Source organism: Ciconia boyciana, chromosome 4 (assembly GCF_034638445.1).
Source record: "Ciconia boyciana chromosome 4, ASM3463844v1, whole genome shotgun sequence".
Classification (NCBI taxonomy): domain Eukaryota; kingdom Metazoa; phylum Chordata; class Aves; order Ciconiiformes; family Ciconiidae; genus Ciconia; species Ciconia boyciana.
Window position 1 is genome coordinate 97,751,757 of NC_132937.1, and position 24,245 is coordinate 97,776,001.

General features: G+C 42.2%; 1 protein-coding gene and 1 long non-coding RNA gene across 10 annotated transcripts in view; one reads left to right on the forward strand and one right to left on the reverse strand.

Annotated features, from left to right (window-relative positions):
- Positions 1-7,019: 7,019 nt before the first annotated feature.
- On the reverse strand, positions 7,020-16,793 carry LOC140651357 (uncharacterized). 9 transcript variants are annotated; one of them, XR_012042361.1, is made up of 7 exons: positions 15,729-16,001; positions 15,068-15,118; positions 14,876-14,967; positions 12,161-12,461; positions 11,482-11,513; positions 9,509-9,672; positions 7,020-8,473 (listed from the first exon to the last, which is right to left on the reverse strand). It is a non-coding gene; the product is annotated as an uncharacterized lncRNA (long non-coding RNA). The 9 variants fall into 9 exon arrangements; XR_012042360.1 differs by lacking the exon at positions 15,729-16,001 and adding an exon at positions 15,609-15,649; XR_012042364.1 differs by lacking the exons at positions 15,068-15,118; positions 15,729-16,001 and adding an exon at positions 16,671-16,793.
- RASA1 (RAS p21 protein activator 1) overlaps positions 15,754-24,245 on the forward strand; it is a 68,329-nt gene continuing 59,837 nt past the window's right edge. Inside the window, exon 1 of the mRNA XM_072860723.1 lies at positions 15,754-16,564. Coding sequence (XP_072716824.1) covers positions 16,086-16,564 — 479 coding nt within the window. The 5' untranslated portion in view covers positions 15,754-16,085. The remainder of the gene's footprint in view (positions 16,565-24,245) is intronic.

A 24,245-nucleotide genomic window follows, 5' to 3' on the forward strand; every position in this document is an offset into this window, starting at 1 on the left:
CTCCCGTTGCGGTAGGAGTTATGGGGAATTACACGTGACCCAAGAAGACTGGGTTGGTCACATGAAGACTGTTTTTTGTACACATTTTCTGTACTTCTAAGAACTTGGACAAACAGTTTAGGCTGGTGGTCTGTGCATTATTTGAATCAGTTCCTTTGCACACTGAAAGAGCTTTATTGAATGCATTGTGTGTAAACCTGAAGCATTGCACTGATTTTTAAGCAATTGTGTGAATTCTGCCTACATATTCAGCAATACACCAGATAATCCAGGGTGAAGAAAACTTAATACTCTATCAAATTGTATTACAAGCTGAGTGAAATTACTCTAATTGTTTATTTTTCAATCTGACAATTGGAGAGAGATTACAGATATATATCAGATATGTCATTGTAGTCAATTACACTATTAACTGAAGCAAAACTTTTATAGTATTTCTATGCAGTAAAAACATCAATCTTTTTTTTTTCCTTCTTTCTTTTTCTCTCCATTGTTTCTTCAACTGATCATCTTACTTGGAGGAGTATTTAAAAATTTGAGTATTAATGTCAGCATTTAATCCTAGCTGTCCCAGTCCAAGCAAACGGCTGCTAAGAGTCACTGCTTCCACATGCAGGGCTTTTCCGCTGAAGTACACATAAATGTCATGAGTGGATATCTCATGATGATTGCTTCTACTACATGTGTGGGAATACCTAGCACAATCTAGCCAGCAGTCTATTTATTCTATAACTGCATGTCAAATACTAAAAACATTATGAAAAGCATCTTCCTGAAGACCTGCATAAACTTTAGCCCACATAAGACAGGAAACCAATGTGAGTCATTCATTGATTCAAAACTATTAGCGCTCAGTCCCTGATCACTGCTGCTACCCAATAGGTACTAACCAATTTGACATGGACAGATCTAGTTCTGTGACTGTTGCGGCAGACTTGTGTGCAGCCACTAAAGAGGCTGACCCCAACGGCCCAAAGGGCTATTCCATACCACATGATGTCATGGGCAGCATATAGAGCTGGGGAAGAAGAAGGAAGGGGGGGGACATTCGGAGTGATGGCGTTTGTCTTCCCAAGTAACCACTACGCGTGATGGAGCCCTGCTTTCCTGGAGATGGCTGAACACCTGCCTGCCCGTGGGAAGGAGTGAAGGAATTCCTTGCTTTGCTTTGCTTGTGTGTGTGGCTTTTGCTTTCCCTATTAAACTGTCTTTATCTCAACCCATGAGTTTTCTTACTTTTGCTCTTCCGATTCTCTCCCCCATCCCACCAGGGGGGAGCGAGCGAGCAGCTGTGTGGTGCTTAGTTGCCGGCTGGGGCTAAACCACGACATCTGTCAACAATAATTTGCAAATGTACAGTCCTCCAGCCACACCCATGCAGTTAACAGAACCCACATTTTATTTATAAACTATCCAAATCCTTATATACTAAGGTGTGTTTATATAGAGTTCATATATGCTAGGAGTTCCTTTAGGAGTTTATGTAGGAGCTCATCTATACCAAGGTGCATTTCTTCAATGTGTCTGAACACTTTTATAAGCCCCATTAGCATTGTTGCAGGTTAGCCTAAAGAAACTAACCAGAAATTTCCAGGCATTCTCACCTGTTCATTGTAATGAAAAAAGACTGGCTTGTTAAAGTTACGCTTTGGAAATGAATGGTCTTGGCATCCCTCCGCTATTCCAGAAGACTTTGTCTGTCCTCTAGCAGTACGGCTGATGAAACCTTTTATCAGATTAGAAAAGAATTAACTGTCAGAAAAGGGGATGCAGGATGATAGAGGGGTATGCTCTTGGGAAACTGATGGGTAAACAGTAAGTGTAATCAGGACTCTGGAGGCAGCAATACCTGCCTTGAATTACAAGCACATGCTCAGTCCTGCACGACATCTGAAAAGCAAAGGAGAACATTTTGCAGAGATGAGAAGATGCTTTACATGGCAGGATGCTTTACAGGGCATGTCTGTGCACCTGCTTTAAAAAATGAGCATGTCGTTTCATATGTTTTTACAGAGTTACACTGTGATGGGTATTTATGGCATTTATTTTCTATGAAGTTTTTCCATAGAGTTAGCATGCCTAACGGGCTGCTGTGACTGAAGCAGGAGGCAATTTCAGTGAGGAAAATGGTGGAAAGCGACTATATGGACCATCAGCACCAACAACTGTATTTCCCTGCTGTGACCGGTACCCCCCGGTAATGTGGTTAGGATAACTAACGCCATTTCATGAGGCAAGGAGCCATTCTCTGTGACCGAGCGGGTCCCGTATTCACTCCCTTCCCCTCATTATGAGGCCCTGAAGGTCCTGTGCACCAAGTAGATAAACCAAACGGATTTCTTCTTCCCCTCCCTCAAGGTTCCTGGCCACCAGGCTGGTTACTCCCCTCCTCACCAGCCTTGAAGGTCCCAGGCACTTGGCCAGCCCGGTGGTGGTGATGGTGGCCCTGGCCACCCCTGGCCCTCTCCTTCCCACTGAAGAGGGAAGCGTAACAGCACAGAGCACCGTCCATAAAATCAAGCCGTTACAAGTCCCAAGGGGTAACGTGGACCCGAACCGCTGCTGGACAGTGAGACCCAGGACCCCCGTGGCCAGGGACGGCCCCACCGTCCTCCACTGCCTCCGCGGACGGAGGGAGTGACTCGTCTGCTGTCACGTCATTTTCGAGTCTCGACTGTGATTGTTACCTTGATACAGCAAACCACGTACCAAGACCCAGCCCGATCTACAGAGGGTCCAGGTGAAAATCCTCAGTTAAACTGTATTATAAATTCTGTATTATGCTTCTTATAAGTTGTGCTACATCGATTCTGCCTGTAGAAATCCTGTGCCATTCTAATCGTAAATTCTGTACTATACCAATCACAATGTTAAGAAAATAAAGCTTTAACTGTAACTACAAGTTCGTGCCATCATCGTTCTGCCAAAGATCCTTAAAAGAATCTGTCTGTCCCCTCAGTGCTGGGTGACACCTGCCCAGTATCTCCATCGACGGCCTCTGTGGACGATTGTCTTGGCTACGAGGCTCCATTTTGTCACTGTAAATGACATTGCTGCCAGCACTGTGCCTACTGAGATGCTTTCCTTCACTGTCTTTCCATTTCTTTCTCCTTTTGCTCTATTCCTTCTCTTACTTCAGAAATATATGGAATGGCTGAGCCAACTTCCCACATTCTTGTCAGTTTTCAGTAGTTCTATTAGCCTTTTATCTTATGCTGTTGCCTTTTTAAAACGAAGTAAGACAGTGAGCAGCAGTTAAAATCAGTGCTTTTCAGGATCTGGACACTAAGGTGTTAGCTTGCAATATTAAATTTCCACAGCAATGATGACTTAGGAGAATGCTAGTACAACTTCTGTCCTCCCAGAACCTCTTCTGGGTTGTTTGGTTTTTTTGGTTGTTTTTTCTCTAAATATTGGAGGTACATCCCTTTCTAACTCTCTTTCTGTATACTTTAAAAACATGCTGTGGAACCACCTATCTCAGAGAGAGTGCCATTAGCAGGGTACAGCCCATCTGCAGTATCGGACACATTCGATTACAGATATGCTGTTCTTCATTTCAAATAAGGAAAACACAAAGATGGCACAAGTCATGAGGGCTACCTTTGAATCAAAAAGTAATTAGAGCATGGCATAGAGTTAAGGGTAGTTTTTCTTTTGAGGCTGGTTTAATTCACCATTCTACAGAATTCTTAATGTTGAAAGGTATTTTGCTAATCCATGCAATAAAACAGCAAAGGAAACAGGTATCTCTCCATGAAGGCTAAGGGAGACATGACAAAAAATACAAGTAAAGATACAAAAACAAAATTAAGAGGACAATGGTTCCCATCTCCCTTCTTCACCCTCTGTTGGCACTGACCGATGTGCTAATGGGTTTCATGACACAGCTGAGCTGCCCTCCTTCCAGGCGTGGGTTTACCTTGGCCCATCATACAAATTGCTGTCACCCAACAGAATGCTGATATTCTGGGTTGCTGGAAGGGATGCTCACATATTTAGGAAAGGGAGGTGGAGACAGGCAGTTCCTACAGCTCTAATATGGCATTTTTTGCGTCTAAAATACGATTTGTTGTACCTTGTGGCTGGCTTAAAGTTTATGTCACCACGATTGCTGCTTTTCAATGAGTTTCAGCAATTCAGAAGCTTAAGCAGTTGGTAACTTGTAAAATACTCCATGTGACACAACACCAATATGAAGTTTTCATATTGCTGTGATAGTTTTCTTAGTAAGCTGAAGAAACACAGATGGGAATTTCTGTTGATTAAAATAGCCTAAATTTGATGATGTTATTAAAAAGTAACTTACTAAGATTTTACTGATTGGTAAATTTTTTTTATGTTACAGCAATTAACTGAAGTAATTCATGATTAAAAACATGCATGTACTGAATAAGCAAATAATACTATCTATAGCATTCAATAAACATAATTTCTTAAGCAATCTTTTTTAGCCTTGCTTTCTAAGAATATGTGATTATGCTGTATGTGTGTGTGAAAGTGTCTGATTCCTCCAATAGCTTTTCAACCTAATGGCCCAATGTTGACCCAGGCTTTACCAGGACTCAGAATTAATTACTTTTCTGCAAGTTTCAGGAAAATTAAGGTAAGGCGAAAAGACTCCCCAAAGCCCCCTCTTCTCTCTCCCCCCCGAGAGAAAGGGCTCAAGTCTGCATGTGGCTTTCAATCTAATAGTCCACAAGTGGTTCACAAACTGCTACATCTTATGCTTTCTCCTCCTCAGGCAGTATTTACAGAAGAAAAGAAGAGATGGTGATGATGTGGGAAGATGCAGGAGGCAGAGATGCATAGAAATGTACAGCACAGATTCATAAGAAATTGCTGCTTATGGAATTGCTTGGCTGTTTTTAACCTCCTTGCCAGCACCCTACTTTCACTATAGCACTGCATAGCAATTCACCTGAGACCTTCCTTCTTCACTGTCATGGTTTGACTCTCAAATATGCCATATTTTCTGTACCTGATAGGTAGGATTTGCTTTAATTTCTTCCTAGACTCTGATACAATCCATGATCTTAACTTAGGTGAAGAGGTATGGTAAAGGTCTAACTAAAATAGCGTATTTTTAAGCTATGCTGATATCAAAACCGTGGGATAGAAAAAGGCAGAATATGGCCAAACCCCGGCATTCAGACAAGGAGGTCATGTCAGGCATTCATGTTGTCCAGGTACTGTATTCCCTGGGAAACAGAGGTGATACCAATAGGTGGATTGGCTGGTTAGGACAGTAAAGCGGTTGGAAGGGTGAGAAAGCAGAGAAGGCAGGCAAATGCAGAATTGCTAGAAAGTTTGGCACAGATGCAACTAGACAAATTTATGTCAATGCAAATTACTTTTCATTCCCACAAGAATAAATTCTCCAGAGGAAATTCAAGTTGCAGAAATGTGAGTTATACTTAAGTTGTAGACTGGAACAGTATCATGTGCACTGCTGTAAATCTCTCACATACACAAGCCCATAACTTTTTTAATTAGCATCTGCTTTAACATGAGGCATGGAATTGCCAGACATTTAAAGGCAAGACAATTAAGGGTAGGACGTAACTGTAGGAGGTGATCTGTCAGTCCACAATTCCCCTACTCATACACAAAAACTCAGAAGCACAAATGTTAAGAAGCACCCTTTGTCAGTGAGAAGGGACACTTTGTTTTCTTGTGCAGACATAACACGAGCTAGTCTGTTGCTACAGAGAGAATTCTTCCTACAGGGAAAAAGAGATTTTAAATGATGCAGCAGTATGCTCAAAATCCTACACAGATACGCACCGATGAAGATCCACTCCCACTGCCAGCTCTAATTTCATTAGAAAGGTAACTTTACCCTTGTCTGAAATCTGCCAATCTGACTTTATTCCTCTTGCAATTGCTGATCATCACCTTGCATGAATTTAGCCAGAAGCCAGAACCCTTTGTTCCCTAGAGAGAAAATAGCTTCTGATTTACTGCAGCTCTGTTGAAAATAGGCTGGAGCTTGTCTCACAAGCCCCGGAGGAAAACCTCCCGTCCCTAACATGCCGTATCAGAGAGACAGTGAGTCTCCACTGCACACTTTACTGACCCTCCGCTAACCACCAAATGCAGAGGTACCTTTAGCTCACAGCACTCTTTCAGTTGCAAGCTACTTTTCTCAGAAAGCAAAGCCTCTCAGAAAAACAACTGCACTATATCGAGATCATCTGCTTCCTCTTCTTTTTGAAGTACTGTTGAACTGCTTTCTTGCTTAGCGTTATTGACAGTGGAACATTCCATCACATCGCCTCTATGCTCTCTCCTGGTGCAGGGACCGGACGTGCTTATTCCTTGTGCATGTCAAGGCAGCTCCTTGTTTCACAAACTCCTAACCATGTACACTGCAATTTCCCATTTGTTAGAACAGAAGGATACTAGTATCTAGCCTTCCCTAATTTTCTGTTTACTGTGCTAGACCCTGTTCCTGTTACAAATTCTATGCGTATACTGCCATTTACATGGTAAAATTTTCAGAATAGAGACAAAGCTTTGTGTATTCTTATTACATATACTCTGTGATTGACATACTTCTCTACACAGTTACACCTTTCACCGTTCTACATGTATACAAATAGAAAAATCAATGTGTAATTGCTGATTATGAGGAAATGAGTATCCTTGCAAATTGCGCTATGTCAACGAAGGTTGCAAAGATATTCACGGGAGCTGCAAAAACAGCAAATAAACTAACTATATACCAGCACATCTTGGAAAATCTTAAATATAAACAGTGTGTAGAAATTATCATTTCAATGTCAAGTGTAACTAATATTATTTATAACTTTATAGCGTTTGATCCACAATTAGTCAAAATCCAGTAGAGTAATCACTGTGATTATGTTTAGGCTACTCTGGAATGAGTTGTACCACACATTAAATCTATGGACTACTTATGTTTCTATTCTTTCTTTTCTTACTGTGGAACTGATTTCAAAGTCAACAACAGAAATACAACTAGCTTAAACAAATTGTTTTCACACAAGTAAATACTATCATAAGCAATAAAGTTTCACAAAGCAATACTATCATAAGAATAGTAAGGGAAAGAGTAAGTGGACTATTTGAAAAGTATACATTTGGATTAACAAGTTATAAGGTCAAGAAGTTTAAGAGCCTGGGCAATTACATAACATAAATCACAGCACTTCACCTATTAATTTTTGCAATTAGATTAATATACTGTGTCTTAATTAAGTCCTTGTATCCTGTAACAAAAATAGCTAAGAAATGGTTTTAGCATATTGGATTTTAACATTTTGTTTCTTCTTTCTAATTTAGAAACATTTCTTAACTGAAAAATTCATCCTATGATGGAGGACATACAGGAACTAACCTCTAAGTAGAAGAACAGGACACCTAAACTATCCCAGTGTAATACTTGAAGGAACTTGTTTCATGGGAGTATATACATACCCATAAGGAAACAGGAACCTTCATATACAGAATGGATACTTTAGATGTGTAAATATGACCTCAGACACAGTTACCAATTTTGCAAATATATTTTATGTGTCTCACATGCAAATACCAGTTTCTGTACAGTCAGTAAGTGCATCACAAATATGTGAGCAGGCATTTTAAAGAATTACTGGCTTTATGCAGATCTGATATCCATGAAATTAGATCTAGCCACATCTTGGCTAAGCTCACATCTTTTACATGACACAGTATTTCCTTTCCTGATTTTTCAGTTTTCAGTGACACCATTCATGAAGATGAGAATTTAAAAATATAGGTCAAAAAGAGTTTATTATTATTTTCTAGTAACTGGAAACTTAAGTGAAATTTTAAAATTAGAAAATAAATAATTTCCATTGTTATTATGGTATGAACTCCACTATACAAATATTCATTGAAAAGACCAATATATAGCTATTTGTTACCTATATAACAGCTACATCTAGAAATATTCTATTTAAATTTTACACTTGAATTGTTCTATTAAGCAAGGATATCAATTTCTGCTATGCATGCAGAATATGAGCCTGCTGAGTAATATCTGCATTATAGTCTTCTGTTGATTTTTATAGGTTATGCATATAATTTCACTTACAGGAACACCTGTTAGCTATGTCTGACAGAAATATCCTTTATTTAAATACAAGATATAGGTAGGCAGCTTACATTGTGTCATTGCAACTAATAACCACAAACTGTTGAAACTAACGAGAATTATGTATTCCTCGATAGTGTGATTAAACTGTTCGTTTAGAAGTGTCAGGGTGAACAGCATGAAAAATTGCCCGAGCATGAAATGAAAGACCGTCCTCCACGCAATGGCTGGGATTATCCTGCACAGGTTACATCACGGGTCTCAGAGGAAGTTCTGTAGGTATTACGAGTGTAATCACATTTTCCTGTTTGTTCATTCTTATCAGACTTTTTTCCTTTCCCTAGCTCCTGTAAAAGCACCTACACAAACATCCAAAGGATACCTAAACAGCTGCAAAAATACAAAGGTGTTTGTCAATGTGTATATTTTTGTCCATCAACAGTCCAAAATATGCTGCATAAACCTAAGGTCATTAATTACTGAGAACCCTTATGGAAGTCAGCTGTAATTAACTAGGCAGGGAAAATTATTACATGTAAAATATTTTCAAATTCAAACCGGAAAAAAGTGTTGTTTGTCCTTTGTAACTCGGTTTTTCATCTCTCCTTGTGGAAAAAAACTTAATAACTAACAAGTGAACTTCCAAAAATGCGGATGCTTTTAGCGTTGCTTAAAAATAACGTAACTGTCCAGTGTATCTATAAATGGAGTCACTCAATACTTACAGGCTCAGAAGAGAATCCATACTTGCTTTATGTGAAGGCATCAATTATAAATATAGGCAAGTATAAATAGACAGGTTTTTCTTGCATTTAAATATAGGCAATAATATGGAATTGAAATTAAAGGACCACAGTTTTTAAGACTGAAAGAGCATTCATGTAGCACTTGTTCCTATGCTACTGAAGTTAAAGGGGTGTTTTGCCATGGCCTTTCAGGAACAGAAACTTCACCTCTCAGAAAAGAGGAAAAATGCTGGTGCTGCTTAATTAACTTATACGAAATAATTAATAATAACTAATAACCAATAATTATTAATAACTAATAATTAATACTTAAAAAGAGCTAATCTATTGGAGAGGATACTGATAAGGACAAAGACATATATGAAAAGTCGCATGTGGAAAATCGCAAGGAGTTTTTCAAAGCAAATAAAATCATAGTTTTTACGTGTGCTTTTTTTTCTCAGTTTGTTATTACGATTTGACTCTTGCAACATTTCCTATGGAAAAATACACCATTTGCATGGCTGGTCTATTTTCTGGGCCCCGTGTCCACTTATGCCCTTGCAGTTGCTGCTCTATTTCAGGTAGAACATGCATTGTGGTAGCTACAGCTGACATCCAGTATTATATGAAAAGCACATTCCCACTTGCCTCCTGTGTGCTAAAATAATATGCCACCACCCCTGTGACTGAAACTTACCTCTTTATCATTTTTTCGTCTATAGCACACTTGAAGTTTATAGATGGTAATTATCTAACAATAGCCTTCCTCAGGAATGCCAGATATATGACCTGCAGTTTGGGTTCTGCTTACTGACCAGTTTCATCCAGTCTCTAGACCAGTTCTTGAATTTTCAGGTTTGTCTGTGAATTAAAACAGGACACGGACAATTCCAAGTTAGTACCGACCCAGGGCTGTGTAAGACCATACTGCACAGTACAATGCTCCGAGAACAAGTCAGCACAGGTGCACCTGGATTTGAATGTGCCATACCTGAAATAACAAGCCTGACCTCTAAAACATACTGCTTTGTCAATATATTTTGCCAGGTACGAGCGGATAGTTACTGAGAAGTAACAATTACAACTAGAAAATCTACATGCAAGAACCAGTGAAATTTTATTATCTGTGCCTACTTTTAAAACATCCATGGCAGGAGGTTTATGTGAAGTGCTAGGACATCAGTCTAAACTTAGCAGGTAGAATGGATCCGGAAGTCAAACCACAGTGGCTTTTCTAAAAAGCAAAACCCTGCAACGTCGTAAAAAGCTGTAGCAAGGTGCAGCAGTGAATATGCATTTCCTCAGACTCATACAGAAATGATTAAAAAGTATTTGGCCACAGGAAAATACAGTAAGTACAACAATTTCAGTATTCTGATGCACTACTCCATTGGTTTTGCTCTACACAATCTCAGTTTTTTGCACTTGCTTATGCTATGTGTACTTTTCATTGTATTAGCCTTCACAGGCACATTTTCATAGCACCTGGTTAAGATTAATGGAAAAAAACATTGTCTGCTTCGTTGCTGTAGAAGGTCCGAAAGGCCCTCCTTTCTGAAGGTCTGAAGGAAAAAAAAATGGGCACTCACTGACCAGGCAAAGGGCAGCAGCAAACAAAGCTTCTGACTCTCTGTTAGTGCAGGCCAAGGAGTGGCCAGGAGGCTCTGCAATGCCTCCAAACAGAGTGCTACTGAACACTGTTGTCTTGCTTAAAATGGTTGTTTCTGAGTAATTCACTTGCTGATATACTATATGACCTAAGGTGAATACTCATTCAGATGAATATAGTAAGTTTCCGTTGGCATGTCACAAAACACCATGTTAAATTTTAGAAAGACGGCAAATGGTCTAAAACTAGAAATGTATCAAACTGAAAAATACTGTACAAAATACACTGTATTTTGAAAAGTGATTGGTAATGTGGTAATAATTATAGAGTAATAAAAACAGAGTAAAATGTATACTGACATCAGTGTACTACACTCAAAAAAAACCAAATAGATTTTTTAAAAGTCAACAGTAAAATAATTACTCTTTGATTAAACTAGTAAGCTCTGCACAACATTTAAATGGTATGGCACAGAAACTGTACGCTTTCTAATTCTCAAGAAAACTGCAACGCAACAGGTTCTGAGCAAATCTGTCAGGATCTAAAAATAATAAAGGTAATAAAAGTATTTCCATCAGTGTTCACAACTGGAACAACTGGGTTGAAGTACGACCAGACTCAGATCAGCAAGGAACAAGATTTGCCAGGAAGAAAAGACTTTGAGCCTCGACATTCTAGCTAACAGAAGGCTTCAGACTCAAAGACATGTTGTGCTAAGGCTGAGTATCGAACTGTAACATCCATTTGTTTCTGAAAGGAAGAATATTTGCTGCGCACACCGAGGGCTCATGAAAAGGGACTGAAATACCACGTCTATTTACACCAGCAAAACCATGATATATGCAAAATCAGAGGGGAAAAGAAAAAGACTTCTTTTGCAGATGCAGCCTGAAGTGAAGTGAGACAAGCAAAAACCTATGCCTCTATGTACTGGTGCTGTTCTAAAATTGAAAATAGAAAGTGAACATTACAGGCAACTATACGAAAGCTTTTTAAGCCATTTTGGAAGGCAGACAAAAGAAACCAAAAGAACATTATCACATACTAGTAAAAATTGTTACCTCAAGGTAGTTGTTCGCGTATATTTTTGCATCTGCTTAAGATACAAAAATAAAGGTAGTGATTTAGTAGTAATTTCTTTATTAATTTTAAAGTCATATACATACTGACTCTTAAGATAGGATATGATGTCTATTAGTATGGGGATTATAGTCTTTTATTTGGGCTTAATTCATCTCCAGCTTAAACATTTATTTGAAAGCATATCAACGTACATGAGAACAAAATGAGTAGGGACAAAAGGTTATGGAAGAGTTTGGAGTTTGAGAGAGATCATTTCTCATGTGACAAAAATGTTCTTGAAAATCAGTAACAATCAGGAAGTTATTAAACAAAAACAACATTTGAAAACTGTTGATCTTTTAAAATGAAGGGAAAGATTTTAAAAATAGCTTATCATTAATGATCTATTCAGAGATTCAATACAAACAAAATATTCAATGCAAACAAAAGTTTCTAATTTGTACCATGAACATGGGAGAATTGACGGTGCAGACCCAAATTAAATATGCAGACAGTGATGATGACTGTTCAATGATTACCTTATGATAATCATTCTGGGAACACAGTCAGCTTTATTCGATAAAAATAAAAGATAATATAAGCATGATGGAAGTGAAGAATTTAAGTCACAGGAAATAAAAATATCAGTATTCAAGATCTTGCCCAGACTCTGCTCACCTTTCCACTTTCCCAGCAATACATGTGGCCTCCCATGGGGTTGTAACAGCTATGCAGGTAGGAAGAACTAGCACTCACTCTGTAGCTGTTCATTAAGTAGCTGTGGGAATACAAGGGCAAGAACTGGCATAGTTGGAGCATTCCGGGTTCTTCATTACGGGAGGGCTGCTTTCTTATCACTCCATCTTGCGACAGAAAGACTGAAAATTCCCCTGTTGTTATTTATTCCTGAGATAGGATAACACCTTTGGAAAAGTGGAAATAAACTGCATTCAGGTAGAGGACAGAAGCAGGTTTTGTGCTGAAATAAGGAGTGAAAGTCAAGGTTATAAGGTGTTTGTATCCATGATCCAAGCAATATCTTCTCTATAAATAACTGAAATACTGTGTCAATCACTTTACGTGGCTTTTCATCCTAATAAGCATTAATGTTAAACAGTTTTCAAATGTTGTAAAAAACCTAATTATTCCTCTGACACATCTGTGAAATAGCTTCCTACTTTACTGATGGAGAAAGTGTAACCTTGTTCAAATGGCTTGCCCAAGGCCATGCAAATCAGTGACAAACCCAGCCACAAAACTCTTGACGTCTTAATCACGTATTCAGCTGCCTGGAACATCTCACCGCTGTCACCATTCTTACGGTACATATTATCATATTAGTCCCAACTATGTATGAGTGGTACGGCACAAGTATCTGGTATAAACCAGGGTCTCTGATCTAGTAATGTAGTTCAAAGACTTCAATACCGCAGTAATTCACCTGCCACTACGCTGGAAGACATAGCTTCAGATTCCAAAATCTTATCGGTATGAACTAGATCTATGAAGGACTGTGAACACCTGTCACCATTAATAAAATAATGGCAATTATGGCTGCACTCCATGCTAGTGAATTGAGCGTCCCCATGAACGTGCACGGGCTCTCAAGCTAGCTGGCACAGACTGGCATGCGATGCCACATGGGAGCTCTCTTGGTCGCCACAGCAGGGTGGCTGCACACAGACTGGGAAGGGTGTGGGCTGTACGTCTGCCACCGAGCAGCACTGGGCTGGTGGTATGCTCGGAGGCACAGCAGGAACGGTCGCTACGCCCTGGGCTCCGCAGACAATCGTATTCAAGCGCCTGGGAACACTCAGTTTTATTTACAAGCATGGGCACAGATTGTGTTCGTCCTTCACAGGCAGAATCCTGTGCTAAGAATTTTATTTGGCATAAACCAACAAACGAACAGGTAGTTTTAACGGCAGCATTAACAAATGCGCAACAATGTACTTTTATGCATCAGACACAGTTTTGGCCTTTCTACAGATTGGTCTTTAAATTAGGTCAGAAAAATCGTCATCTACCTCTGCTCTGACATTTCAATACTAGACCAAGGGTAAGGGATACCAGAGCCAATAGCCAGCAGAGAAGAAAATCATGTATATTCCAAGATCCACCATCCCACAAATTGACTCTAGGAAATATGCAAATAGACTTTTCAGAGAATCTGGCCTGACACCATCCACGCAGCAGGGATGAAGGACCAACTATCTTAGCATCATTTATACCAGGGATTTCAGAAAAAGACATATTTGCAAATGCACAATAAGTATCAAGAAAAATATCATTACACTTGTTCCTTCATCCAAATATATTCATGTAAATAAAGCCCCATGAAGGCTTGTATAACGGGAGTCAACCTGCAAGCCTTAAGAAGGAGGAAATGCAGGGCGATGTGCATTACCTGCAGTGCCAAGCCACCTGGACAGACAACTTTGCCCCCAAAGTGAACAGAAAAGGCGTGTCAGGGGCAGCAATGGAACAACTCGGCTGATCTTACTAAAAGGTCTCTTTCTGTGGAATCCTCGCCCAATTTAAAACTGCTCTCCCAAAAATAAATCTCCTGAAGGAGTGCCACAGCCACATTACCCCCTCGTGCAGGAAATTCTTAGCACAGCTGTCCTTCCAGTGCCCACACACCCACACACATGCTCCTGCCCTGGAAGGCACTTAGAAAAGCCTGCCTCATAAAGGGAATCTCAAACATATTTACGCTGCATTTCTATATTTAGGCCTATCACTTCTACAACAGCAACAACGCTGTGTTAAAATAATTTCATTTATAAATCTGTCGGGGAAAGCAAACAGCAGTAAATAGAAACCCACAGAGACAGCAGGCTACGACATTATTTGAAATTACATTTATAATAATGAAACATGGTAACGCAAAATCAAAGTTGTAAGACACTGCCACTGAAACTGCAATTTCTTGCAGAAAAACGGCAGGGTGTGAATGTGTAACAATGCTGTAAACCGAGGGCCAGAGCCAGCTTCTCCTTTCGCTGACACTGGGCACAAACCCAGCGTAATTCCACTGATCTTTGTGGTGTAACTAGAAGCAAATTTTGCCTTTAGAAGGCAAGATATGAAACTTCATTTCAGCAGATAAAAAGCGGTTGGCTGGAAAGCTGCGAAAGTGGGAGCAGTAGTTTGTTTTAGTGGCCTGAGGAAAAATTCACTTAATACTTTTGGGTAATGCAAAGCTTTGAAAACCTGAATGTTTAGATGCCTTCTGAGAACTCTTGAGAGACATACAAGTGTCAACGTGCTGCTATTTGTCAGCTCTTTTAACACCGGGGGGGGGGGGGGGCGGATAAAATCAAAAGATATCTACTTTATTGCCTGGTAATGTTTGTCACACGGTGTCTTCTTGATCACAGAGCTACTTACACGTTAAGTGAAACTGATGTACCAAGAAAACCCACTTAACTTAGCAAAATTATTAATGACAAAGATAGGCTTGGACGGTGTGAGCTTGCAGGCTGGAGTAACAAGAAAAAAAGAAAGTACAATTTCAGGAAAGTGCAGAGTAAACACCTTTTTAGTAGCAACGGAGTCACAACTCTTACAGGATAACATTACCTTCTTGACTCTAGGATATGTTTTTTTATTCTTATTGCTAGAATACCAGGTCTTTACAATGATATGCAAAGGAAAGGGTCGTTTTTAAGTCGATTTCTCCGAGAAAACCAACCCCAGCGAGCAGCTTGGCCACCCCGTATGAAGGCAGCCAGGGCCCAGGGCGGTGAATCTTTCCACACCCTGCGGTATTCCGCCCCTAGGCCCAAGGCCGGAGCGGCCGGGCCGCGGGACGAGCGCAGCCGCCCCCACCGCGCCGAGGCGGCCGGACCCGAGCGCGGCCGGCAGCTCCCCCTGACCAAACCCCGCCAGAACAACGACGCCGAGCCGAGCCCGGAACGCCTCCCTGCGGGAAGGCCCCACCTGCGGCTCGGAGCACACCGCCGGCGGAACGACGGCGGCGCCGGCTCCGCGGCAGCCCAGCCCACCCCTCAGCCCCCCGCCGCCTCCAACGGCCAGGCCGCGCCACCCCCCCCGTGCAGCCCCTCCTCACGGCCGGGCTGGGCCGGCCCGGCCCTCCCGGTCCCCCCGCCCGCGCAAGCACCTGCCGCCCGCCGGCGCCATTCGGCCCTTTTTCTTTCTTTTTTTCCCTCGGGAGGGATACGCCGCTTCACCCCCCCCGCCCCGGGGTCCCCCACGGAGCCGCCCCCGCCCGGCTGCCCACCCGCGCACGCGTGTGTGTGTGTGTGTGTGTCGGTGAGACCGGGGGTGCGGCGCGCAGGCGCGGTGCGCCGCGGCCCGTCTCGCTCCCGCGCGCTCCCTGGCCGGCCGGCGGGAGCCGCTCCCCTGGCGGCCGCCGGGGGCTGAGGCAGCCGCGTCGGGGCCCTGCGGAGCTGCCCTGCGCGCCCAGCCCCCGCCCAGCCGGGTATTGTTCCCAGCCCGTCTCCGCCGGGGAAGTTTTGCCCTCGTCCCGGCTCCGCTCCCCGCCGGGGCGGGGCGGGGGGCCGGGGCCCCTTTGTCGCCACCTCCCCGGCGTGCGGCGGCCGGCGGAGGGGGGCCGGAGGGGGGGGCGAGGCTCAACATGATGGCGGCCGAGGCCGGGGGTGAGGAGGGAGGCTCGGTTACCTCAGCCGGGACGGCGGGAGCCGCCGCCGGCGCGGAGCCGGGGCACTATCCCACCGTGTGCCGGGGCAAGGGGCCGGGGCCGGGGCCGCAGGGCCCCTTCTCGGCCGGCTGCGGCGGCGGCGGCGGCAGCCCGGGCGCCGGCCCCCCGGGTGGCCCGGCTTTGTGCTCGGTACTGGGGCTCCTGGAGCTGGGCGCGGGGCCTGCCCCTCCGGCAGCCGGCGGCGCCGCCGCCACAGCGGCCGGCCCGGGGCAGGGAGCGGAGGCGGCCCGGGCGACCGATCCTGGCACCGCCGCCGCCTTCCCTCCGCTGCCGCCGCCGCCGCCGCCCCCCTTGGCCGGGGGGCTGGGGACTGTGGACGAAGGCGACTCGCTGGACGGGCCGGAGTACGAAGAGGAGGAGGTGGCCATCCCGCTCAACGCGCCCCCCACCAACCAGTGAGTAGCCGCCGGCCTGCCGGGACCCGCCACGCCCGGCCGCTCCCCGCACCCCCCTCTCCCCGCCTGCCTCCGAGGAGCGGGGGCCGCGGCGCCGGGCCCCCACCTTTGCCCGCTGGAAAGTGTGTGTCAAACTCCCGTGGAAGTCCCGCAGAAGCTTTGCGCCTCCCCCTCCCCGGTTCCGCTGCAGCAGGAAGGCTGCTCCGCCGGGACAGTGCCCGGGGACGGGAGTCCCGCTGCGGGCAGACCTGCCGCCCGGCCCGGCGGCTGCTCGGCGGAGGGGGCAGCCCTCCTCCGCCCGCCGCTTGGCAGCCCGGCCTTGTGCGGTGGGTGGGTGCAGGGTGAGCAGCGGCAGCGGGGACGGGAAGGTCCCCTTCACTTGGAGGTGGTACTCCGGTAGTAACTGGGGTCAGCTCCTGGAAAAAAGGCGCTCCCGTCGAGCCGAGTTAGTTTTTTTGCAAGTTTTCATAGCGATACTGCAGGCTGCCAGGAAGAGTGAGCTATTCCGGTTGTGGTTTAACTACCTGTTGGGGAGACTTTTCCAACCTCCGGTAGTGCCGTAGTCTGTCTTTCTCAGAAGAGCCATATTAAATAAAAGCTAACGAAAATGCTAGCCATGGAACAATATAATTCATATACCGTGTCATCATTTTGTATTGCATTGCTTTCTACTAAAGAAAAAAGAAGTGATATTTAGCTTTTCCATTTCGTATACAAACATAGCTAAAGTAACGTGCACGTGTTTGGTCTTTTTTTAAATTCAGGTAGTCTTGAAACATGGATTTAAAACGAATTATAATTAATTCTGTCTTTTAAAGTGTTAGTAGAAAGGCTATTTTTATAAATAATGTCTAACTGCTTTACTGCTCAACCAGTTTAAAATAAAGTTCTTTTTAATTAGGTTATGTTTGGAGAGAGGAGGCAGTTGGAAAAAAGAAACTGTAAACCTGCAGCTAGGTTTTATTATACTTATCCATCCATTAGGTTAATCGGGATTCCAGCAGTGCTGGTAATGGAAGGAATCTTGCACTAGAGGCAGACCGGTTCTGTGTTTATATTGTGTGAAATACAAGATCAGATAATGTTACATAGAGTTCGTGTAATTAGTAAGTACTCTGAACACAACCTTTGGGTTTAACTGTAGAAAGTCTGCAGGTTTATGTAAAGCACTTGCAAGGCTAGTATTAGAACAGAAAATAGCCCTCCAGCAGGTACCATATTCTCTCCAAAATGGAATTGCTTTAAAGGCTTAAATTGCTTTCATCACGATCTAGAAATATGTTGTTCCTGAAGTTACAGCGAGTATAGTCGATAATTTAGGGTTTTGAGGTACGGGGTGGCAGATGTATTCAAGATATAGGTCAGAAAGTTAATCTGAAAACCCATCTGAATTTGGGTTCTTTTTTACATTCTTTCATAACTCCACTGTCAGAGAGTTAACTTCTGCACTATTTCACATACTTCCAAGATCTCAGGAGCCGTTGCAGTTGCAAGGAGGGCATAAAATATAACATTGTAGGATTTCTTTTAAATTAATCTCTCTAATCTTGACAGGCTTCCTAGTAATCCTTAATTTCTGGACTTCTTGTGGAAGTTTGTAAACATTAAGGCTTTGTTTTGTGAAGACAGTGTTTGAATAGTCTTAAACTTTTTGAATTCCCTAACGAGCTAGAAATAGGATTAGGCAGATTTGACAAAGGATAAGGAGGGAAATAGAAGTGCATGAAAGCAAAGTTACTTCTTCAATATTGTGAGCCAAGCTGGTGAGATAGCAGAATTCTGCTCTTCTGGCTTTCTCTCTGAAAGATCAGACTGCTTCTTCTGTTACACCCAGCTAAGTTTCTCAGAGAACTGATGAAAAAGCCAAAAAGCAAGCTTTTTTGAAATATTTTTAGAAAGTGGAGTAACTATTTATGAGTAATCACCTGTTTGATACTAAATAATTGTTAACCACGTCTACAATTCTGAGTGGATTTTGCAGTCAGAATATTGTCTTGTAAGTCATGTGCAAGCATGATGGTTAACTTTCGTGGAAGAGGATGTTAGATTTCTGACAAGGAGTACATGCTAGGGGAAGACTGCAGAGGCCCTGATTTTGTTTTGGTTGACAAGGCTACTTACCTTGTTCAGACAAAGGGGACATTGAAGTTTTTGCAGGACCAGGGCATAGCTCTGTAGTTAAATGTTCTTCTCTTGAAGATTCTTTCATACAGAAACATCCAAGAAATAAAATACATTTAAAAAATTGATTCGGAAGGTCATACCTCCATATACTTAACCTTTTCCTTGGTAATTTTATCCTTGGTGTGTGACTTTTCCATAAAAAAATTTAAGTTGGCTGATTAATTAGAAGCCTTTTTCCCTTTCATTCATCTCTTACTTATTTTATACAGCATCAGTTTTTACCATTCTCAGTTAAGTCATTTCAGTTGGCCATATGTTGAAAGTAAATTGTATCCTTTCAGTCCTGCTGTTTTGTTTTGGAAGTACCCTTTCTTTGTAGTCATACCATCTGCTTCTACGGAGTTGAACTCTTGATTTGTTACCAAAACTAAAGATCAATATTATCTATCATTTTATATAAGGAAATGTCCAATATAAGTCTTTAAGAGCAGTAATTGATCTTGTAATTTAAACTTGGATTAAATTTCTCCAGTTGAACATGATTACAAAACTGCTGTTCCATGTGTTTAAATATGACTTCCAGCTCCACCCTTTCCCACTTCCTCCTAATTCATTCAGTTTTTATAGGAGGCATACAGGGTTGGCTTGATGGATAATTCCATGATTCTGTCAAATGGTTTTGTTTCTTTGTCTTAATTGCTTACAATATATTATGTGTACATCAGAAAATTGAGAGTGCTCTTCACTCCTGAGATTGCTTTATGTGATGTAAAATTAGTATTCTCCTGTATAAGAATGAAAAAGTATTAATTTCTTTCATAACAGTAACGACTCACAAGGCTTCTTTGGACATGCATCGCATTTCAGGATTTACTGAATGGTTGTTTACTGACAAAAATATCTGGTAAAAGTTGCCGCTGGTGTTTCCAAGTTCATACTCCAATCTTAGATTAGACTTTTAAGTATAAAATGAAATGAAGCTTTCTGTATAATCTTAGATACAACTTTATCACTTTTTCATCTCCTAACTTGTTTTGCAAATTAAAAAAAGGACAAAACACACACAACAACCAAAATCTGGGTGAGTTCCCAGTTTGCAAGTGTTACGCCATAAATGTGTTACAGACCAAATGTTTTTTTAAGTATGAATAAGTTTTTAAATACCATACAGTTGACAGTCTGGCTTTCACAGTAACTAACCTGAAGGGATGGGAAGTGAAGCAGATGCAAGTTCTGCACTTCCCATCAGGATGCTGTAAATATAGTTTGTTCAGAGTAGTCAGGATGTGTTCGTCTTCGCTAGCAAGCACCTAATACACTTAATTTCCTCTTCTCTTTTCCATGTACCTAAGGAAAAGGGGAATATGTCTTGTCTTATGTGTTTTCTTTAATTTTTTAGCAGTGGGTGGAAGTTTCAGCATATAACAAGCTCTCTATATTCACAAACTCAAAATCCCCAAGCAGGGTTGATTTTTATCTTCTTTCATCCTGAGTGAAACTGACTGAAGGCTTGTCTGTTCAGCGTGTGTGTGGTTTTTCATTTTTCTGGAGCACAGCAGTAGCATGTTTATATTGTAGCTTAATGCTAAGTGGGAGGCACAGGATGCTAGGGAATAAAGTGGGCAACCCTGTGTTTGTTTTGGTAATTTTTTTCCATACTTTCTATCCCATTTGCAAAGCTTGCTGACAGAGGCTTGAAATAGTGTAAGGAAATGCTTTCAGATTTAATGAATGAATGCTATTTTATTTTGTTGTAAACCAGCGGTATGTGGAATAGTTCAGTTATTTATGTATTTGATTAAAAATCTCAGTTGACAAAATTATTTTAGATCCTAGTGTTGCGTTAAGGTGGCAGAAGCAGTTCTGGCATATTCCAGCAAAACTGACATTTTCATATGGTGTTTTTTGAGCAGTGGTTATGAGTTTGAAATGGAAATCAGTTCAAATCGAAAGCTATCAACCATACAAAATGAAATAGGCTGTCAAAATACCGTCTGGTTAAAACAAATCTTACCCAAAGCAGATGTATTCTTACAGCCACTGTTGGTGCCTGTTGAGGCAACATAATAGTGAGAAAAAGAGCGGAAGATAGAAAGATGGATGGAGCAATATTAAATAAGCACAGATTGAATGAAAATAGAACATTTTTCTGTAGTGTGAAGTTCTAGTTTCTTCACCTGAGTGTCAAAAGTGGCAAGTCCAGAGTTTTGCAGCATTTGTTTATTTCAGTAACTCATGAAAAGGAATTTTTTTCTGAATAATGGTTGAAGACCTTTTTCCATACTGATGAATGAATCTGAAAACTGAGGGGAAATAATATTGGCATGTTCAGTTAAGCTGTGTATAAACAATAAAAAATGAACTGTGATGTAACTTGATTTTAGTGTGTGAGGTTTCTTTCCTGTTTAGCAGTTAATGTGGTTACCAGATAAACTTTTCTTTTTTAGATAATGAATTTCTTCATTAACTCCTGTTCTCTACTGAAGGGAAACACCTTACTTTTCTGAAGTTGATGGGTAGTGTGCTGCTTCAGCCACTTAAATAGACCTGAATATAAATCTGGTTATAGTTCTGGCTGAATGTGTGGTGGTAGAAGTGCTGTCTTAAATGAACAGTTAAAAGCAGCAGAGCAAAATCGTACCTAACCATGTATATAGCAAGTGAAGCAGTAAGTAATCAGAGCATGTTAGGTACATATATAAATGAAAGCTTCAGATGAATAAAACCAGAAGCAGAACAGTGTTTGATGCCGGAAAAAGTTTGAGAAGGATTTTTCAGTAGTTTAGTAAATATTTCTAGTTAACATCAGATGATGTCATTTTGTTTAAACAGTGAATAGAGTCTCTTGACCTGCACTTTATCTAGTTTTTATTTTGTGTCGTATATTGACTCCCAGAACGTCAGTCTGGGACTTACGCACTTCATCTGCTGGCCTACCCTATTGAGAAGCATAATATTGTGTCGTATTTCTTCACCTTTTCTTGTCCTAATGTTTTGTGGCTGGGGAGTGGGGAGGAACACAAATTTTACCAGTGGGGGCATGGGTCTCTTCAGTGTAGGACCCCCATCTGTTGTTGCAGCCATAAATTCTTAGGACTCCCGTAGTAGTTTTTCCAGTTTCCCACATATCTTCCTTTCTCCTTGAACAAAAACAACAAAAAAAATCTTGTATTTGTCTCACTGGTGGGCACAGTAGGAGGGAGGACAAGGCATCTTGTTTTAACATTGTCTTTATGCTGCACAGAAGTATTGCAGTGAAACGATTCTGTGTCCCTCCAGAGTATGGTCAGCACCAATAAAATCTTACCAGTGCTTGACAAGTTTTGTATACTTCTCCTGCTTTATATACTTTTATATACTATATAAAGACTGCAGGCATTCTTTAGGGTTTTTTATATATATATATATAAAATACCTGCTTTATCACTATGGAGCAGAAAAAAGTTTCTGTTCTTACATGAGTCTATCTTTAAATCATGTTTTGCATTGAAAGTGATGGGGAGTAGTTAGCCTGGATTTATGAGGGGGAAATCGTGCTTAACCAACGTAACAGCCTTCTACAATGAGGTCATTGGCTCGGGGAAAAGAGGGGAGAGTTTTCCTCAACTTTAGTAAGGCTTCTGACACCGTCTCCCATAGCCTCCTCATAGACAAGCTGACAGTGTACAGGTTAGGTAAATGGACAGTGAGGTGGATTGAAAACCGGCTGAACAGCCGGGCCCAGAGGGTGGTGATCAGCGGCACAAAGTCCAGGTGGAGGCAAGTCACTGGTAGTGTTCCCCAGGCTGTACGCAGGGGCCAGCACTGTTTAAGATTTTGATTAATGACCTGGATGCTGGGACAGAGTGCACCCTTAGCAAGTTCGCGGACAATGCAAAACTGAGAGGAGTGGCTGAAACGCCAGGTGGGTGTGCTGCCATCCAGAGTGATGTGGACAGGCTGGAGAATTGGGCTGTGAGGCATCTCCTGAAGTTCAACAAAGGAAATGCAAAGCTCTGGCACTGGGGAGGAGTAACCCCAAGCACATGCTGAGCATTGACCAGCTGGAAAGCAGCTCTACAGTGAAGGAGGTGGGCGTCCCGGTGGACAGAGCCAGCAATGCACCCTCATGGCAGAGAAGGCTAACAGTATCTGGGGCTGCATTGGGAGGAGCATTGCCAGCAGGTCAAGGGAGGTGATCCTTCCCCTTTGCTCAGCCCTGGTGAGACACGTCTGGGGTGCTGCGTCCAGTGCTGGGCTCTCCGTAAGAAGAGAGACATGGACTTACTGAAGTGGGCCCAGTGCAGGGCCACCAAGATGATAAAGGGACTGGATCATCTGTCAGACAAGGAGAGGTTGAGACACCTGAGACTGTTCGGCCTGGAGAAGAGGAGGCTTGGGTGGGTCTTACCAATGCGTGTAAATACCTGATGGGAGGAAATTAAGATGAGGGAGGCAGACTGTCCTCAGTGGTGCCCGGTGACAGGGCAAGAGGCAATAGAAACAGATTAAGAAAACTTGAAATTCCATCTGAATACAAAAAAGCACCTTTTTTTTTATTGTGGGGGTGGTCAGACACAGGTTGCCCAGAGAGGCTGTGGAGTCACCGTCATTGGAGATGTTCATTACCCAACTGAACATGGCCCTGAGCAACCTGCTGTAGCTGACCCTGCTTGAGTGGGATGGGGATGAGGGGAGGTGGACTAGATCCCCAGCAGTCACTTCCAAGTTAAGTAATTCTGTATATGTATAAATATGATGTTTATAGTTGAGGATCAGTGATACAGGACCTATTTGCTGAAAATTGTTACTTGAAGTAGACAGGAATCACGTCAGTGGCAGCAGCTAATAGGGAAGACTGTAAAGGACAGTACAAGAAATCTTTAGGTGGGTAAACAGAGTATTTCATTATTTTCTGCATAGGCAGATCTCCTAATTTCAGCTGTAAAAGCTCAAGAATTTGCTTTTTAAAAACAAGAATTCTTTCTAGGATAGCTAATGGTGCTGCTTAAATATTTAATAAATTTGCTTGGAATGTCTAACCTTTTCTTTCTAAGTTATCTTTTTATTACAATTATTAATGTGTACAAATTAATGTATACAAACCAGTGTTGCCAAATTAACTTGAAAGCTCCAGTCATATTTCAGGAAAGGAGTATGGAGGTTGCCAGGACACTTGCTGTACCCAGTCAGTGTTGTGGTAAGTTTGCAGTCTGATTCTTCTTATGATCAGGACCTGAAAAAGTAATTTTCATCTTCAGATTTTGGTATTTTCAGCTGCTGCTCAGGCCAGCTTCATACTAAATCAGGTTTCTTTTGTTAGGGTTTCCTTTTTTGTTAAACTGAAGTAGTAATAGTTATTAATCCTCAAGTGCTAATTGGGATTTTTAAGTATACAGTTTCATCAGGGTTGGAATATATAGAATCATAGAACCATAAACCAGTCCAGGTTGGGAGGGACCTTGAAAGATCATTTGGCCCAGCCTTTTGTGGGAAAGGGAGCGTAGTTGAGATTACCTAGCACCCTGTCCAATTGCATCTTGATAACCGCCAGTGATGGGGGCTCTACCACATCCCT